The sequence below is a fragment of the Pogona vitticeps genome, chromosome 1, assembly GCF_051106095.1.
Source record: "Pogona vitticeps strain Pit_001003342236 chromosome 1, PviZW2.1, whole genome shotgun sequence".
In the NCBI taxonomy this organism is placed as follows: domain Eukaryota; kingdom Metazoa; phylum Chordata; class Lepidosauria; order Squamata; family Agamidae; genus Pogona; species Pogona vitticeps.
This window is the reverse complement of record NC_135783.1, coordinates 8,129,586-8,149,241: the sequence shown is the minus strand read 5'-3', so window position 1 is coordinate 8,149,241 and position 19,656 is coordinate 8,129,586. Positions and strand designations below refer to the sequence as shown.

Genomic DNA, 19,656 nt, shown 5'->3' with positions numbered 1-19,656 from the left:
AAGGAGAAACAAACCATACTGGTGTTAGGACTGGGAGAACCCCTTTGTTCTCTGTACATCATCATCTTATAACTGCGGAGCTGGAAGGGACCTCGTGGATCATGGGGTCCAACCCTTGTCAAGGGCGGGAATCGAACTCCCAACCTCTGCATCGGCAGCCGAAGGCCTAAACTGCTGAGCTATCCAGCCATTCGTCTGGATCCGTATTCAGAAAATGGGCCCAATGCCCAGAATTGCAGATTTTGTCTCTGAAGAGAAGAAGATATTGTCTGGATGTTGCCCCGATGGGAAGGAGAGGACTGGGGTTCTGAGCCCTTTAGAGGAAAAGAGCAGCAAGCAACGTGAACTAATAAATTGCAAACCATATTCCTAAGACCCAATACAAAATGGCAAAATATGACAATCAGGATACACTGAGTTTTTGCTTATCCTTTCCTCTTGGGAATACTCTTGCTGAACCTGGAAACCTGCTCACTGAATCTCTGGGTCAACCAGGCAGGCTTCTTAGGAAGGGAGTGGATGTACTGCAAGAAGCCACATAGCTTGCCAGAGATGAAATAGGCTGGATCAGGCCAGCACTCAGAAGCTTGAAAAGAATGTGCTCCAGGCGTGATATTCTCGCTTCTCCGCCCAGATGGGACATTTTGAGTTCCTCAGGGTCATGTTTTGTGACAGAAGGGACACAAAACGAGACCTAAAAGTAGACAACTCTGATACCTGGAAGGGTTGTAAATGATATAGCAGAAAATATGAATATAAGTGGATAGGCAATGCTTCCTCCAACTGGTTTTGTTGCCCTGAATGTAAGGAAGGCAAAACAGAGCCCTCCCCCACCTGCCCTGGATAATGGAGTTTCTCCTGTTCAGACTCATTAATCAAAGGGGGGTAATGGATGTGTATGTTTAACTCCACCGCAATCCTACTCTTAATTCTCAGTCCACAGGAATTCACAGAGGATCAGAAAGTGCCCTAAAACTCAAAATATATAAAATAAGTTATCCACCTAGTAAGAGTACTAATTTCACACAAGGAAAAGGTCATTTCAGGAACACCCCCTTAACCACGGTATCAGTATCCACTGATTCACTGACCCATGGCCTGAAAATATTCAAAGAAAAGTTCTAGACCTACTGTACTGTATTTATTTCTAAAGTGGAAGTTACCAGAACTGGCCATTAGAGGGAGCAAGAGACTACGCTTACTACAGTATTACAATAGTGTTTGCTATAATTTGTGTTTTTTAAGCTTGGAACCCAATCCCCGTGGATATGGGGGTCCCAGGAACTCTAGAGGAGGAAATGCTTACTTCCACATCCAGTTCCAGGATGTCAGCTGTTGTCCCCAAGAGGGATCCTATATGGGGTTTCGTCCTTCCAAAATCCCCATGCACAAATTCTTTGATGTAGCTAGACAGCAATTAAGGAAACAAGAAGGATGAGCTGTTGACACGAGATTCAGGAACATGCGCACGCCTCCTCTTATCGCCCGTAAACGGAGAAGAGGTTTGCTAGTACGGTGTTACAGGCATCTTCAGAACATTACGACTCAGAAAAGGATACGTCCCTGCCTGTGTCTTCAGATGGAGACGGAAATGATGCTCGTCGATGTACTCGGAGTGCATGGTGTGGATGATGCGAACCCGGACGGCTAGTGGTCGCCGATGCAGGACCCGCAGTGGGGTTTTTTGATCAAGCTTTAACTCCTGCCCAAGGATTTTAAAAATGACATTTTAAACATACGCACGGAAAGGTAACTAGATACGGGAAGAGGTGGCGTGGGACAGAAAATTCAAATGTTGCTGGGCATCTAGGCCTCCTGCAGGAACCGACGGGGATCAAAACAGCCCTAAAGAATTAGCTCCCGCAGTCCTCTGGCAGCACCCCTCCCCTCTGCCGCTTTCATATCAGGGAGGCTGTCAGGTCTTGCCAAAATCTAGGGCAGGTGACAGTGCTTTAAAGATAAAGACCAAACTTTAAGCACAACTTCTTTGTCTTCACCTCCCAATCCAAATCTTCCAGGAGCCTCGTGGTGCAGTGGTTCAACTGCAGTACTGCAGCCAAAACTCTGCTCATGAGCGAGGGTTCAAACCCAGGCAGTTGGCTTGAGGTTCGCGCGCGCGCGTGTGTGTTGGCAATGTGTAGCCTTAAATTGCAAACCACCCAGAGAGTGCTTTAAGTGCTATGGAGTGATATATAAGCAGCACATGTTGCTTTTGCTTTGTATCAAAATATCTGTGTTCTGCAAGTCCAGTTCTATGTGTGTCCAACATTAACTGTTCAGCAGCCCCAGGCAGGAATCAAAAGGCCTCTCACTTATATAATTTGGAGAATAATTTGCCACCAGATCTGATCTGTGGATAAAACTAGGTTTCACCAGATGGGAGAAGATTTTTCAGCAACCATGATACAAATATTTCTAATTACACCCTTCCTAGAAAGAAATTGGACCAAGACGTACAATCCCAGGAGAAGCCTGTGGATTTTGAGTTTGCTCAACACCTAACCTGACAGCCCTGAAGCAACGTCTTAGAGGGAGCTCCGTGATTAAAAACCCCATGCAAGATTCATGCTACTGAATCTTTAGTGCACCTTAGGAAGAATTCCCCCATCTCCAAAGTTCTTTGACAATAGAACCAACTACCCCACAAAGTGTTAGACTTTCCTCCTTTGGAAATATTTTAACAGACATTGGATGAGCCTCTGTCAGACATGATTTCACTTTGGATTCCAGCACTGGCACCGGTGGCTCTCAATCTTGGGTCCCTAGATGTTCTTCGACTGCAAAACCCAGAAATCCTGGCCAGTGGTGAAGGCTTCTGGGAATTGCAGCCCAAGAACACTGGGGGACCCCAGTTCGAGAACCACTGTCCTAGATCACTGGTTCTTAACCTTGGGTTACTCAGGAGTTTTGGACTGCAACTCCCAGAAGCCTTCACCACCAAATGTGCTGGCTGGGGTTTCTGGGAGTTGCAGTTCAAAAACATCTGAGTAACAAAGGTTAAGAACCACTGTCCTAGATGACCCTTGAATCATAGAATATTCGAGTTGGAAGGGGTTTATAAGGCTATTGAGTCCAACCCCCTGCTTCAGGCAGGAATCCAAATCAAAGCAGATCAGACAGAGAATGGTCCCATTTTTTCCTGAATGCCTCCAACGTTGGAGTGCTCATTACCTACCGAGCCCATTCTAAGTCGACAGCATGACTCTGTGCTTGGCAGTTCATGATGTTTACTCACAACCCATTTTAAACCCAGGAGAACGCCCTGCTCCTTAGAGTCGTCTGCCACCCGCCCGACTTCTGTGCCTTTCCTCTGTCAAAGAACAACGCTCATCACAAGCCTCATGCAGCTTAAGCAAGGCCCGCCTGCACACGATCGAACCCACAAGCCAGCGATAAATACCACACCAGACATGCTACCTGCATATTGTCTAGAAACGCAATGTCTTCCTTCTGGATGGCTTTTTCTGTCCATATTAAAGCGCTGTAGGTCTTGGTCTTCTCTTCCTCTCCCTCCTTCATGCGTCCGAGGGCCTCCCTGAAAGAAAGGATGAGATGATGCCACCGCAGAGCAGCATCTGCAGAATCAAGGGGTTTCTGGATAGATGAACTTTTCCAGAATGCCTTCTCTGGCGATAGGAATATGGACCCTTCCCTTTGCTTCCAAATGATCCCTAAAGTACAGGGTGTTCTAAGGTGCTTTTGACCAAATGAAGGCTCCTACTTTGCACTTTATGGACGGGGCTGTTTGAACTAAATTTTATATTTTACTGTTCTTCTGTTTTGTAGCTAGCTGGATAGCTCAGTGGTTTAGAGATCTACATGGCTGTGGAGCCAGAGGCCGAGAGTTTGAGGCTGAGATTCCCCACGGTACCTCCTGGGAGAAGAGCCAACCTGGGTGGCCTTGGGCCAGCTGCACCGTTCCAGGGCTGCCCCCAAAAGAAAGGAAGGGTCAACCCCTTCTGTGTATTTTCTACCTGGAAAGCATTGCCATGAGTCAGAATGGATTTGATGGCACACAATGACAACGATTCTACTATTTTACTTTGTGAGTATGGAACAGACTCAGACCTGAAACCCATTCATTTTTATTGTACCCACAGTCGTCTACGGTGTGTATCGTTGTCCTTCCCTGGCGACTGTGTAAAGGGGTATTCACTACTCCCTTATGCACTAGGAAGCCCAGTTGATCTCAGGGAGCGAACTCTGGTTCATGCTGCTGTAAGCCAGAAACCGTACCGAGAGCCACCTCCGTATGAGGTGCTACACTCTCTGTACCCGAACCGGAAACACAGATATGTCAGCCTCCGATGGGGCATATGTCGCTTCAGCTCAGGACAGTCAAACGACACCAGCTCACACACCAACATCCACCAGAGATCAAAAGGGCTCGGTTTTTGGAATTCATGTAAAATCTGAGCCAAAAATGGTGTGAAGGGCTGCTCAGAAAGCAAAAAAAATGCAGAGTGCTTTTGCAATGATTGTTGTTTTGTGCTGTCAAGCTAACCTGGCAACCTCATGAATTAGGTTTGCAAAATGTCCTGTCCTCAATGCCCTGCTCAGCGCTTGCAGACGGATGCCTGTGGCTTCCTTCTGGGAGTCAAGTCCATCTCACACGTGGTCTTCCTCTTTTCCTGCTGCCGCCTGCTTTTCCCAGCATTACTGTCTTTTCCCCAAGAATCCAGCCTTCTTCTAATGGGCCCAAAGTGGCAACTGGGTGGACACCAAAACCCGGTCATGATTAAGGAATGTGGGAAGGGTCTCCAACACAGTGGGAGCTAACATGAATTTGGTTTACCTCCACAATCATGTCTGTGATCATGGCCCTTTTAATGATGTGATGCAGCTTACCACCATCAGATTGTTCCAGAACAGGATAGTAGCAACCGTAGGGGCAATGCTGTTTCTTTTGAAGGTTACCAGATGGGTCTAATTACAAAGTTCTCAAACTAAGGTTTCTTTTGGCAGTCAAGTCCTAAATTCATCTGGCCAGAAATCTCGTGATCAGAGTTCCGCCCTGTGCCTTAAAAAATGCTCTCAGAAAGGATTCCTGTGTCATTGCGTAATTCTGGTAGCTGCTATTATCAAACTCCTTACAGATAACTTTATCTGAGAATCCCAACACTGACCTTGTGACAAGCTGCAAGTCACGAACTTGGACTTTGTCTGATGAGCTATTGATAGTCTGCAGATATTCAAAACGAAAACAGAAGAGGGGGAATAAAATTTAACAATCTGTCCAACAGCGTCTCTGTTAAAATGCCGACAGTCAACAAGAGTGATCTCAAGTTACAGGTTGATAGAACAGTATCATCTTCTTACATAAGGGGGGGGGAACCCAAACCAGGCCAAGAACACCCATTTTGGTACATCATCCTCATCATCTTAGAACTGCATAGCTGGAAGGGACCCTATGGATCATTGAGTCCAGCCCCTGTCTGGGAGGCACAGATTTGGTGCTCCATAAGGTTCCTGGGTTCTGAGATGATGATGAAGATGGATAGCTCAACGGTTTAGGTCTCTGGTTGCAGAGCCAGAGGTTGGGAGTTTGATTCCCCCATGGAGCTTCGTTGACAGGAGATGGACTTGATGATCCATCAGGTCCCTTCCATCTGTGCAGTTTTGAGATGCTGATGTTAAGTGTAAACTGGCAATAGGATTCTACCCTTAATTTTTTAAAAAACTACAGTGGTGCCCCGCATAGTGACGTTAATCCCTTCCGGATTAATCGTCGCTATGTGGAAACATCGCTAAACGAAATGGAAAAACCCATAGGAACGCATTAAACATCGTTTAATGCGTTCCTATGGGGCCCAAACTCACCGTTCAGCGAAGTTCCTCCATAGCGCCGCCATTTTCGCGCCCTCAGTAAGCGAGGAAACCACGCGAAAATGGTTGCGGCGGCCATTTTGGGCACCCGGCGGCCATTTTGGAACCGCCGATCAGCTGTTTTAGGAACATCGCAATGCGAAGATCGGTAAGCGAAACGCCCATTAAAATGCGATCGCATTAGCGATCTAAAAATATAGATCGCTATGCGGATTCATTGTTAAACGGTGCACTCGTTATGCGAGGCACCACTGTATTACAAAATAACACATATCACAAATAAATTTAATCCACTAAATGCCCAATGAAGAAATTGACTGTGGCAAAAATCTAAGTGTGTACAATCTTTGCAATGTTTGCTGTAGCTTTATTGTGTCCTGTGGAATTCAGGCTCTTGGGATCACCCACCTGGCTACTCTCCGGAGGCCTAGAGGGCAGAAAAGGGACGAAAGGTGTATCTGAATCCACAGGTAAATCTGTGGCAGCAACCTGCAGTTGATCCATAACAACGGTGGGTTTTCAGTTGTTTTAACAGTAGTAAGAATAGAATTACTCTATTTAGGGCACCCCGGTTAACAATGGGTGCTTGGAAGGAAAACTCAAGTGTGCTTAAAAAAACATTTCAAAACCTCACAAACTATTTACCTGCTGAAGTGCCTTCATTTCTGCTGTGTCGAAACAGACTCTCCGAGGATTCACCAATTCAATGGCGAAAGGCCTTCCTATCCACCATGGGACAACCCACAGAGAGAGAAGAGAAATTGGGGCGGGGGGGGAGGAGAAATAAGCACATGTGACTGTAAACCAAATCCCTGGCTGTGCATAGGTTGGGGCAAGGGAGAACTCACAGAAAACATCCGTCACCATTCAGGAAACAAATTAAGATAGAAAAGAAATAGACATTGTTTGATAGAGAAAAAAAGCACAGCAATTTTTCCCAAAGAACAAGCGTTCAACATTTGTTTCCTGTCTACTGGAAAATTGCACAAGCAAATTTTCAATGAACCAGAAAGAAAAAGATCATTTTGATCATGTAGTTCTTTTTTTAAAAAAATCACATAATTCAAAGTAAAGCATTTAAAAGCTGCTGTCTTTGCAGCTTGAGGGGCCCTGAATTCAGGCAGGCCAATAATGTCTGTGCAGAAATATGGGAATGATGTCCTGGTGCAGGATTGGTTTCAATGAATGATATCCAAGTTCTTCTGCTCTTCCTATAAATGGTGCTGTAGGTATTCGGAGGGGGGGGGAGATGAGCTTACCGTTTCCCAGTGTTCTCACGTCCACGTCTTCTCTTCCAGAGGATGAAAAATTAAAACCTTAAGAAAACACACGGACACAACTGCTGAGCGTATTTGTTTATTAGGGGTCTCTCCCCCTTTTTTCCAGTCAGCTCAAGGGGGCATGTTTCTCTCTCCCCCCCCCATTTCATCCTTACCACTAACCTTGGGAGGGTGCCAGGCCGAAGGGCAACAGGGCTGGCCCAAGGACCTGAACCCAGGTTCCACCAGCCTGAGTTCAACCCTCCAGCCATCGTTCCCTGTTCACTTAATAAATAAGCCCTTTCCAAGGTCCCTGGCCCTCCACAGGGCTTCATGTGGTCCCACGGCCCCACTGAAAGAGGCTCGTAACCCATTTGCCATATGCTATAGCAGTTCTCTCTGGACACAATCTAAGGTTTCCTCGCAGTGGAAAGCACAGGGATATTCTTCAACTGAGAAACATTTCAATCCAGATCTGTTTGCTGATAGGCTAAATTTTGTATGAACTATGCAAAATAAACAGATTTGAGTACAGGGCTTCTCTGCATGTAATGGCTAATGGTACATCCACGGAAGTCCAGATTATAAATGAGAGACAAAGTCTCAGCGTGTAGAAAGTAGAAACAAGCTCTTTATTCTGTATTTCTTTAAATGAGTTGTTAAAATCTCTGGCTCAACACGTTTCGGTGAAGGCTTCTTCAGGACCGGTGCATAACACAAAACCACACATTAGATATTGAATCATTCATATTTTCCTTTTAAAAAATTATATATATATATATACACTTGGATTAGGACTCTCAGCTTTATATAAAGACATGCATTTATACTAAGCACATTAGGCACAATAAAAAATATTAGAAAGAATATCAAACACTTATATATTTTTATCATGCCTAATGATAAATTGAATGATTCAATATCTCATGTGTGGTTTTGTGTTATGCTCAGCTCCTGAAGACGGTTTCGCCGAAACGCATTGAGCCAGAGCTTTTTAACAACTCATTTAAAGAAATACAGAATAAAGAGCTTGTTTCTACTTTCTAAATGAGACTTCGTCTCTCATTTATAATCTTGACTAAAGGAAGCTACAAAATGCAGAGCACTGAAATTCTTCCCTTTGAAACCACTGTCCAGCCACATGCCCTTGGGTCAGTTCAAGGGTCCCCCGAGCATCACCTGTTCTTCAATGGTTGCTGAATCCCCGTGTTTTTAAAAACGCCGCGTGTACAGAGCTGCTGTTGACATGAATGCACAGGCAGTGACGTCCCCCCACGACGCACGCAAAAACTCACTGTCTGCTTTGAAGGCAGCCATGAGAGGCTCCGAGATCAGTTCTTCCACCGAAGACTCCATTTTTCTTTCTCCATCGATAATCCAGGGAGTCTGAGGTAACGTTCTTGAGTATTTGTTATATCTTCCTGCACAGAAAAACAAGAATGATGACAAGAAGAAGAACAACAACACAGGGCATTTATTCTTCTTGGTTAGTAAAAGCAACAAGAAGTATTTTATTTTATTTGTTTAATTTCTATACCGCCCATCTGATCAATGTCCACGCTGGCTGGTCTACAGCAATGACAATTAACATTTAATAATGCAAACATAAACGAGAGCAAAAAAAAAGTAAAACTGAGATTACGTTTTAAAACAGACGGGGAAATTGAAGATGATAGGGTTAAAACCTGGTGGGCTATTCAGGTGGAATATTTTGGAAGGCCTGCCAGAATAAGAAGCTTTCGGGGGATTTCTTAAAGGTCACCAGCGAGTGGTGGGTGGGACAGGAGGGGTGCAAGGCAAGTTTCAGATGGCAACTGATTCTTTCTTTTCTCCTTTGGGGCCTCGTTGGCGTCCTCCGCCACCCAGTCTGGGATGTATGGGTAAGGCAGGTCATCCCGGTTAGAAGCAGCTGAGGTCCCAAACCGTTTAGGGCTTTATAGGTCAAAACCGGGACCTTGAATTTGATACGGAAAAGTACTGGTAACTCTTGGGACTTGGTGGCGCTGCGGACTAAACCGCAGAAGCCTTTGTGTGCTGCAGGGTCAGAAGACTAGCAGTCGTAAGATCGAATCCACGTGACAGAGTGAGCTCCCGTCGCTTTGTCCCAGCTCCTTGCCAACCTAGCAGTTCGAAAGCATGTAAATGCGAGTAGATAAATAGGTACCACCTCAGTGGGAAGGTAAACAGCGTTCCGGGTCTAAGTCGCACTGGCCACGTGATAACGGAAACTGTCTACGGACAAACGCTGGCTCTACGGCTTGGAAACGGGGATGAGCACTGCCTGCTAGAGTCGAACACGACTGACTAAAATGTCAAGGGGAACCTTTACCTTTACCTGTTATTGGTAACTAGTGTAAGGCGGAGAGAATGAACAAACAAACAAACACACAGACAGACACAAAATAAAATAAAATACAGACTTGGAAAGGGTGGTACCAGAGGCCTCAGAGGCCGGCTGCACCTCAAGTCAGAGCTCATTTGAGAGCAAATAGCAAGAAAGGATGTACCTCCTCTTTAAAAGAAAAGAAATGATGGGGGACGCAAGTGTAGGAACACTAGCATACTTAAAAAAATAATCATAAGCTGACGGGAGGGGGAAAAATAATTCTCTCTCTCTCTTTTTTTTACCAGCCACAAAGACGGCACCGTGGGTGCACTGAATGTCGACAGCTGCACAAGCAGTCTTAGGCAAACTCGGAGGAGATTTGAAGTTCCTGCAGAAGAGACAGAAGAAAACAGCCCCTGTTCAAAAAACGAAGCAAAATACGGCGGACAAGAGAGCAAGAGAAAACAGATAAAGGACAGACAAGCAGTTCCTCTTTCAAATATTTAGAAATGGAAAGGCTCACTTAAATTTTGAAAACTAATTTTTACCCGGAGCTAAAAATCAACTACGTTCTGCACTGCATCTTTTGCACATGCCTCTAATTGTATTAAAGTGACCTTACAACCACTGCCAAAACAAGACAGGTTTCTGTTCAAACTTGGGCAACAGAAACAAATAATGATAAGCAGGAGGCACGCACGCACACGTGCCTGAAATCACCCAGGGAGGTGGCAGCAAAATCTGCACTTGTGCAAAATACCAGAATCTTGTTTACTCACTACTACTGGTCTGGGTTGGGGACCGCTGTTACACAGGATGTTTAGCATTATGGCCTTGTCTTCAGTTCAGTTGAGAAGGATTCATACACTGTGACTAAAATAGGTTCATGACTTACTTATGGAAATCTTCTTCGCTAATTGCATCCAAAGCCTTTACAACAGCCATTCTGGTGAAAAGAGACTGCAGAGTAAAATAAAACAAAACATCCAGTATCAGCCACTCTTAAACACTGCTTTTTCTCTGACTTAGTTTTAATGAGCAGAAGGCAATGGGGATTTTTTTTGCCCAATGTCTTTCTTTATTATGTTTCTGTATGTTATTTTTAATGTCTGAAAAGAAAAAATGTTATTCGTAAGTGGTTTAAATGCATTGGCTGAAATCCTGTTGCTTAGTGTTCCATTTATTCAAATAGGACTACTCTAGTTGCAATTTATTGTGCTAAAGTAAGTCACAGTTAGAGTAGGCCCATTTGAATCAATGGAACTCATGAGGGAGCTGACTTACCAAATCCCTCCAGATTCAGTGAGACTACTTTAGTGTGACTTACTCTACTGAGCGACAGGATTTCAGCCACTGAATATTCTCATGTATTCCAACGGTAAGCTGCTTCAGAAGCTGGCTTTGTTGAAAACTGGACTAGGCATACCAATGTTAGTTTCAATCTCTCAAAAATATGGTAAACAAATAAAATATATGTAGCTGCTGGTTTCAAAACCTACGTACACTGAAAAAAGCTAAACAAGTTCACACAATCACTTCTGGCTGATGTAGGGATTATATATAATGTCCATTTAAAAATGCCAGTTTTGTGTCTGAAACTGACATTCCCATGTGGATGAAAATAAAGGTTAAAATTTAGGTTATGTTGTCCAGAAGTAGCTTACCTGCTTGTTCTTTGCGGGCTTGAAACAACTAGGACAGGTTGAAGCTCTAAACACAAGCGAGAGAAAACCAGTCATGCAAACAGTGCCACTACTTTTGAAAGGATGTTAATATCTCCTATCAAAACAGAGCCATTCGGGACAAGCTGGCTAAGGCTTAGCTTAACCAGTGCCCCAATGTTTCAGTAAGACGATGCAGGTTTCCTCTGAAAAAGCCTCTCCGTCTCTATTCAGAGGGCCAATGTCTTAACAATCCTTAGGAACAAAGGAAAATGGTCACATGCAGAGTCAGGCTCTTTCGCATCAATGATGCTAATACAGTGGTGCCCCGCTTAACGCTTATCCCGCTTGATGATGAATCCACCACACGATGAAGTTTTTAAGATCACAAAACAATGTTTACATTTTTTTTCCACTTTACGATGATCGGTTCCCTGCTTTGGGAACCGATTCTTTGAATTACTACGATCAAAAAAAGCTGACTGTCGGGTTTCAAAATGGCTGTTGGGTGTACAAAATGGCTCCCTGCTGTGTTTAGAAAGGCTTTTTTGCAAGACAGGGAGCAGAAAATGGCCGCCCTAGGGAGGATCTTTGCTGGACGGTGAGTTATTCATCCCACTGAAACGCACTGAACGGGTTTTCAATGCATTTCAATGGGATTTTTTATTTTGCTTGACGAGGATATCGCTTAACAGCGATTTTGCTGCAACGGATTATCCTCATCAAGCGAGGCACCACTGTACTGGCTAGATGGGAGTTGTCATCTGAGACAAGTGACATGGCCAAGCTCTACTGCTGAATGATAACCCTTCCCCATCTCCCCTAAACCTCACTCTCAACATCCCATGAAACTGAACCCTTTCCAAAACTGTGTTAAGCCATAGAAGCTACACATGGAAAAGGCGGAACAGAGGCCTATCGGTAGAGCCACCCACCATGTTTTTATTTTATTTTTATTTATATTTTCCCCTGAGTCCATTCGCTGGCAACTTGCATGTGCATAGGCTGATGAGTTACAGTAGGACCCCCATATACATGGGGGATCCATTCCAAGCCCCCTCCCCACAAATGCTAAAAGACAGAGAATGCTATTTTCAATAAGGAACCCTATACACAGCATGATGTCCAGTGGCCAGTTCTGGTAACTTTATCATTCCACCTTTGAGTCCCACTTATGCGGACCCTGGGGGGGGAAGTAGGACCCCCTTATCCAGGGGGGTCCTACTCCCCCCCCAGTTCAGCATAGGTGGGATTCAAAGGTGGAAATAATGGTCTTCACCATTCAGGGGAGTGACCTTGGCAAGCACAGCGCTCTCCCTTCTAGGTGAAACTCCAGTGACCTTCACTTGACATTTGAGCGAAGGTGAGAGATCATCAGAAATCTCTGTATCAGAGATCTCTGAAGAGGGTCCTAAGACAATGAGCAGAAACAGACTGGGCTCTTTTAGTAAATAAAGATCACATCTTCAGAGGCCATCCTTCCCTCTACTGTGCCTTGACAATCCTGAACTGCTACAAAGGTGTGGTGCATGCAAGAATGGAGACTAGAGGCCCCGAGTGCCATCTGGGCCCGTCTGCCTATCCTCTATTCTCTGGACTCACCACTGCTATTGCATGGTCCCTACTGCTGATCTACATAAGGCAGAACAGAGCCAGGATCCGCCAGGGGGAAGCACCGGTGGGCACATTCCAAGCATGTGGTCAGGAAGCTCCCTTTGACCTTGCTCCCTAGGCTGCTAAACCTTGGAGACAGGCTGGTGGGCAGCTTGCCCACCAGCAAGCGATGGAAGGGGGCAGATATCATGAAGGAGGCAATGAGGAGGAGGACGATGATTCCCCACTCAAGTCCCAGAAGCCGGGCTTGGGGACATTGAGCCCCTTCGGCTCCTCTCACTGAAACATCCTGCGCCCCCCCATTGCAACTTACAGGAAACGGCAATCCTCGTCGGTTTCTGGATGAGCAAAAATCACGCTGACTTCAAACAGGCTCTGTGACAAAAAGGAAAGCGAGCAGAACGTCATTTCTGAAGTCATCACTGCTGATTTAACCCATTCCCGTTTTCTTCTGCATCTTCAACTTGGCTACGAGGGGTTTTAAAATGAGACAGTTTGCATTACGTTGCTTCTCAATCTGTTTTAGGAATGCTTTATCTATCATACTTAATACAATGTTACTAATGAACTTAATGTCGGAATAATATTTTTAGCTTGAGCATTGTGTTTAATAATGTAAGCCGCCTTGGACCCTTTCTTAGGAGAAAGGTGGGATAAAAATATTTTAAATAAATAAACAAACAGGTATCATTTAAAACTGTATCTGCATATAATCACCTTGCCATCAGCAGGGACCCCCATCTCTTCTAAGAACAAGGGGTGGATAATCCACTTGTATGCTTCTTTCAGCTGAACGAGATCCTCTTTTTCCACTAACAGGTTCTGTTTCCTGCAAAGAAAAAGGGAAGGTAGCTGACGAATGAATCTGTCAGTTCTGCTTCTTCCCACATTGCTTCAAGGGTTCAAGTTCTGTCCCCAAAGCACTCACCCCGTTTCTTCTTTTACGAGCAGCCACGCTGCATGCTGCCAGGGCGGACCGAGAAAAGGGGTGGGAAAAGAAACAGGAAGGGAGGAGAGGGGGGGCAGGAGAGAGAGAGAAAGAGAGAGAGAGAGAGAGAGAGAGAGAGAGAGAGAGAGGTGATAAATTAAATGAAAGATTTATACCCTTCCATTCTGCAACTTGGCTAGCAAAAGTCTGTCCAGGAACGGTGTCTTCCACAAATACATCAAGGTCACATGAGATAAATTAGATTGGAATAACAAATATAGGCATCCTAAAGCAATGCTTGAAATTTGAAATAAACAAAAATCTCTCCGGTCCTCCCTGCCTCGTTATCACTGGCCCCACGTTGTAAGACATTGCATATCATTCTGTCTTCACCAGTAAGGTGCATTTCCAGGCCAACAAAAAGCACAGTATTTGGGGGTAACTTATCTCTTTTCTCCTCTTCACAGGCCACAGTTGAAATGTAAAGAAAATACTCACCTCCCTGACAGAGAGCTGAGGTGGAAAAGACACTGAAAACACAAAGCTGGAAAACTGATATTCAGAGGAATTAATTTTATGGCACACCTGAAAAATACAGAGGGAGAATTATTCAAAATATGCTGTACGCTACTATACAGAGTGCAAAATATTTCCGTAGCTGTTTTCGGTGAGAACAACACGGACAAATCTCAGGATAATTTATATTACCCAAAGTGCCTCACAAATATGTTGGAATAGAATTGTTAAGAGCTTCTACATAGAGATGAGAACATATGGATTTCCCCTGCCAGCTGATAAAAATCTGGTTCTGGCAGTCCTAGTGATGAGGGAAAGACCACCACCCTTACCCAGAAGAACCCTTCAACCAGAAATTCAGGAGTAACACAGGTTAATAATGATTAGGTCAAAAATCGTAGGTTGGGGGGACGGGAATAATAGATCAGGGCTGAGAAACATATGGCTTTTTAGGTTCTGTTGAATTCTTGCTGGACAGCTCAGTGGTTTAGGTCTTTGGCTGCAGAGCCAGAGGTAGAGCGTTCAATGCCCCAGTGAAGTGTCCTTGACAGGGACTGGATGCGATGATCCATCGGGTCCCTTCCAGCTCTGCAGTTCTAAGATTATATTATTATGGCAGCCAGCCCCACCTATGTACAAAAGCCAAAACAAGCAGGTTTTTAAAAACCAGTATTCAAACAGGGTTCAAACCAGATTTAAAGCAGGATTGCTGGTTTTAAAATGAGGATGACGTTTAAAATAGGTTTTTAATTATTGGTTTTTGTCTGTTTTTAAATAAATAGTTCAGCTTTTTGTGATTATAGCTCACTTTGGAGATCCTCATGGGTTGAAAAGCAATACTTAAACACAAATGTTGATACTAATCATACATCAGCTGGGAATCTACCACCAAGACTCAACCTTTATATGGAACAGGACCTGCTAACGAAGTCAATTTGAGCAGCAGACAGACGAGCAAAGGGGGGGAAACCCAATAATCTAAACACCCACTGCTGTGTGTGTATGTAGCCAAGGGTCTTCAGGTTGGCTGGGGGAGTCTGGGGTCAGTTATCCCTAAAAGTGATCCCCAAGCTCTGTTTTTAGTGAAGCAGGCAAAATATTTGGTTTGACAACACAGCAAAAGCTCAAGTCATACACCCAGCTTAGGGAAAGGAACATGTGACCTTCCAGGTGATATTGGCTTACAAGCTCAATGAGTCTTTAATACTCATTCAAGATAGGGCTGATGGAACCCCAGTCAGATAACATTCGTACCAGGCCCTGCCAACTCCAGAGTCTTCACCACCACCGTAAATTAGTCCATTTGAAACATTCGTCAAGCCCTTGAGATCATTCATGTCTTCCCCTCTGCAAGAGCAGACAGGCGTGGCACCAGAGGTCGATCCGGGGGAGCAGTTACCACCCTGATCCCGAGCAGCCAGGACTCTGACATGGAAAAGGGAGGAACCGGTTGAACCAGGCGTGTGGGAAACTTCTGCTTCGAGGCTGTAGCTGCATTATGCTTCAGTGACGTGAATACACTCCTGGCAGGATGCAGCAGCTGCCAGCAGGCGGGCTAGCCCCTTATTCAGCCCTTTCGCTTAGAGGTAGAGCATAAGATCAAAGTGTTATTTTATTTATTCTTTATTTATTTAATTTATACCCCGCCCATCTGGTCTTCCGACCACTCTGGGCAGCTAGATCCCAATCCTAGTTATGATTAGGTAACTAGTATCCTATCTCTTTCTCTCATAACATACTATGTAATCATGCTAAGTCAATAAAAGAGCCCTTAGGGCGTTGCCATTTGGCTCTGCTGGCTCAGACTTTTGCTGCCGACTCCTTTGTTCTTGTTCTAAAGCAACTGGCCTTCCTTTGTTCTGTGATCACCCACACAGGAGGAGTCATGGATGTAAATGACAGCGCCACTGAATTCAGACCTCAGCACCGAGCTTCAGGGTATAAGTTAGGAGCCTCTAGAGTCAAAACCCTCCATTCAGGATCCCCAAAGTGATAACTTTTTGATCTGGACTCTCCAGAGTAATGACACCATTTTACACGAGGCACCTCAAAATGTTGAGACAGATAGAAAATCTTGGCTGGATTTCACACTTTGGGTCATACTTAAATGATACAGATTCTCTAGTGTAGCCCCAGGGCTGAAGCAGACCTTCTTTAAGAAACAAACAAACAAACAAAAAACCTGTGTGGCACTTTAACACGAACGTGCCTTATTTTCCAGTTTGCAAATTAATTTGCTTTTGTTTCGTGACTTGCATTAGGAAAGAGGGAGTTCATATATAAGTGTGATTGTTCAGGCATGGAGCTCTGGAGAAACCAAACTCCTAAAAGAAATCAAAGCGGAGGAAATACATTTCTTTGAAGTAAGAACTGAAACATACACCCCCATTATAGTCAGCTGACTACTGGGAGCCTCCCAAGGTCCTGCAATTCTGGGCCAACCCTCTCTGTCTGATATTAACCATGTTCATTTGGAAGCAAGTTGAATTGCATTGAGTAAAACTTATTGGCAGGTCAGCATGTATGGGATGGGAAGCTTAAATAAGATTTTTTTTTTGTAACAGAGTTTGGCCTAGCCACAAGCAAAAACTTGGAACACCAGATGCTGGAAAGGACTGCTTGTTTCAAAGCCGATAGATGGTCTGTCACCACTTACTGCTTTAACAAAATCTGCCTCGCAGAGCTCCTGCAGAATCCCCAGGCATATTGTACAAATAGCTGGCATTGAATTCTTTCCATCAGAAGCAGCAGGAGATGTGTTTCCATCATCCTCTGCACTGTCCAGCTGATGGCTTCCATTCAGGGTCTGCTCTTCAGATTCTTTGGTATTCTCCAGCCTGGGTCTTTTACATGGTGGATCTGCTGTTTCACAAGATAATTCCTCCTCCTCTTTGCTGTTATCTAGGAACTCACGCAGTTCGCTAAGTAACTCCTGATTGAATAAGAAAACAGAGTAAGTAAATATCAGCAAATTCAAACTGATGAACTGCTAAAAGCAGCTTCTTTAGCATGTGATGAGATTCACAGACCTCCACTGCAATTCTATGCCCATTCAGCAGGGAGTAAGTCTCACTATAGTATAGAGGATTGCAGTAACAACAGCAGAAGTGAGAAAAGGAACCAGGAAGAGGAATCACCACTGGGGAGAAAGGCAGGATAAGCCTTAATTAATTAAATAAAAAGTGTGCTGGTTCCCAGTCAGAGAATGAAAGACATTGTAGCCTGGACTTCTAAGTGGATGAAGTGAAAAATGAAAAGAAGAGAAGTTATGAAAGAAGAGAGTCTGAAATACACTAAATAAGAGAATACCCAGTTTCATTTAATACTCTCACTCACTGACAGAGCACATTACATATAGAGGTACACAGGTTCTCTTCATCCACACACTCATACATTAGAGCAATGGTCCCCAACCTTGGGCCTCCAGGTGTTCTTGGACTTCAACTCCCAGAAATCCTGGCCAGCAGAGGTGGTGGTGGAGGCTTCTGGTAGTTGTAGTCCAAGAACATCTGGAGGCCCAAGATTGGGGACCACTGCATTAGAGGACTTCCAATCACAAATCTGGGAAAACCCCTTGACTGTGACCTCAAAAAGCAGCTGCTGGTCCAAGGAAATAATATGCAACTACATGGACCTACATGCAACTACATCTGAATTTGTACAAGGCAGTTGAATTTATCTAGAAATCTTTGGTTCTCTTAGTGGAAAAGTCTTAGAAATCAGCTAGGAGAATAAGGGCAACCTTAGTCAAAGCACCTAACTGCAACTGTGTGTTTGGTTAGCAACAGAACCGGACAAGACAAGAAATCTGCAAATGATAGAGGATCAGGCAGAAGAACTAGCTGAATGTGCTATGGTGGCAGAGAGAAACAGAGGGGAAACGCAAGGACAGATTAACAAATGCTATCCCAGGGCAGGGGACTTCAGTACAAAAAGCCTACAGGAACAGCAGTGGGTTACAAGAACTTCTTGTGATTAATATGCGTTCAGATTTTATCTTTCCCATTTTGTTGAGGAAATGGATGAAATGTCTAATATTGCACTTAGCTGCTTCTTTATGCAGTGCTCTCAAAGATAACACGTCAGTGAATACTATTTGCTTACCATCTCTCTCACACACACACACACAGATTCAAACCCACAACACACAATGAACAGTTCTACAGCTTGCCTTTCCTCCCACACGGCTTCTTTTCTTCTTCTTCTTCAAGATCCTGCAATCTCTGTGGCCCCTGCCTCTATGCCCCAAGCCTCCCTTTGTTCCCTAAGAATATTCCCCTTCCTTTGCAGAAGACTGGTTAGGCATGCCAACATTTAAAAACAACTCCCATCACCAACGTCTACTTTAACTGAACCAAACCTTAGGAGGCTGCCTGTACAAAGCTTGCAGGCCCACACGGCAGAACCGGAGAACACAGCGGGGGCACGCTCCAAATTTCAGTAACAGCTGAGCAACAATCTTGTCCTTTTCTGTCAGGGGAATCATGACGACAGAGCCTGCATTTGGAATAATATTATTATTTTAATTACATAATTTGTTTTACAGACAAAATAGAAATTCAGAGAGGCTGGTTTGAAAATACTTTAAGCAGATATACATACATGCATAGATGTACAGTATGTATGCACACACACATTTTAAGTAATCAGAACACATACACACACAAACACTATATGTATATGTGTATATACACTATATACAGTATACACACACACACTATATATATATAAACATACACTATACAGTATATATATACACACACTAGATAGATAGATAGATAGATAGATAGATAGATAGATAGATAGATAGATAGATAGATAGATAGATAGATAGATAGATAGATAGATAGATAGATAGACAGATAGATAGAGATACACACATGCGTGAATTTTGTCACGCCATGTGCATTGACGACGGAAGAAGTCAGTCCTATTCCTATGGAAGTCAATGGGACTTACTTCTGAGTAAGTATCAGCAAGTCCAATTTTCGCTGCCTTCTTTCTTCGAAGTGAGACGTCTTGCCAAACCCCCACCTCTTACAAAAATAAAAAAAATAAAAGGCTAGTCCAGTTGCCAGCTTGCTGTTCAATTTTTTCCAAAAAAAGTGGGGGAACCATTTCCCCGTCGTACCAGGAGGTGTGTCGGTACCAATCATTTCCTCTTCCGCCCTCACTTCCGGCGGAATAAAAAAGGAAGCGGATTCCAGAAGCGAATACTGTACTTTGGGCTCAGCAGCATCGACGGAGCCTGAAGGGGTTCAAGGTCTACAGATTGCAATCCTTACTTCCGGTTCCTGAAGGCAGTTCATGTAGAGTGCTGACAGACTGAGCAGGGGCTTCTTTTGGTGGCCGCCTTTTAAATAACGTTGGCTCTTTGTTTCATAAATGCTGAGAAAGGGGTCTGATGGGGGGGAATCTGGGTCTGTTGGAATAGAAGGGCAGCTCGAAAATGTAACTTTTGGGAACGGCAACCATTCCAAAATGACTTGTAGTATTAAAAACAAACATGTAGTGGATATAAAAAAA

The 19,656-nt window shown here is 44.2% G+C and overlaps 1 protein-coding gene across 2 annotated transcripts in view; it reads right to left on the bottom strand.

Annotated features, from left to right (window-relative positions):
- Nucleotides 1–19,283, bottom strand: part of PUS10 (pseudouridine synthase 10) — a 31,328-nt gene extending 12,045 nt beyond the window's left edge. The window contains exons 1-18 of one of the 2 annotated variants that reach the window (XM_072986999.2): nt 19,090–19,283; nt 18,491–18,627; nt 16,787–17,062; nt 14,113–14,199; nt 13,615–13,649; nt 13,404–13,515; nt 13,000–13,061; nt 11,076–11,121; nt 10,307–10,371; nt 9,714–9,799; nt 8,381–8,506; nt 7,086–7,142; nt 6,472–6,548; nt 5,127–5,182; nt 3,418–3,535; nt 1,560–1,702; nt 1,307–1,406; nt 10–314 (exon numbers count right to left, since the gene is read on the bottom strand). In XM_072986999.2, the coding sequence (XP_072843100.2) occupies nt 180–314; nt 1,307–1,406; nt 1,560–1,702; nt 3,418–3,535; nt 5,127–5,182; nt 6,472–6,548; nt 7,086–7,142; nt 8,381–8,506; nt 9,714–9,799; nt 10,307–10,371; nt 11,076–11,121; nt 13,000–13,061; nt 13,404–13,515; nt 13,615–13,649; nt 14,113–14,199; nt 16,787–17,062; nt 18,491–18,616 (1,707 nt within the window). In that variant the 5' untranslated portion in view covers nt 18,617–18,627; nt 19,090–19,283 and the 3' untranslated portion in view covers nt 10–179. Of the gene's footprint in view, nt 1–9; nt 315–1,306; nt 1,407–1,559; nt 1,703–3,417; nt 3,536–5,126; nt 5,183–6,471; nt 6,549–7,085; nt 7,143–8,380; nt 8,507–9,713; nt 9,800–10,306; nt 10,372–11,075; nt 11,122–12,999; nt 13,062–13,403; nt 13,516–13,614; nt 13,650–14,112; nt 14,200–16,786; nt 17,063–18,490; nt 18,628–19,089 lie in introns of those variants that run through there. The other variant, XM_072987000.2, reaches the window with a different exon arrangement.
- Nucleotides 19,284–19,656: the final 373 nt, after the last annotated feature.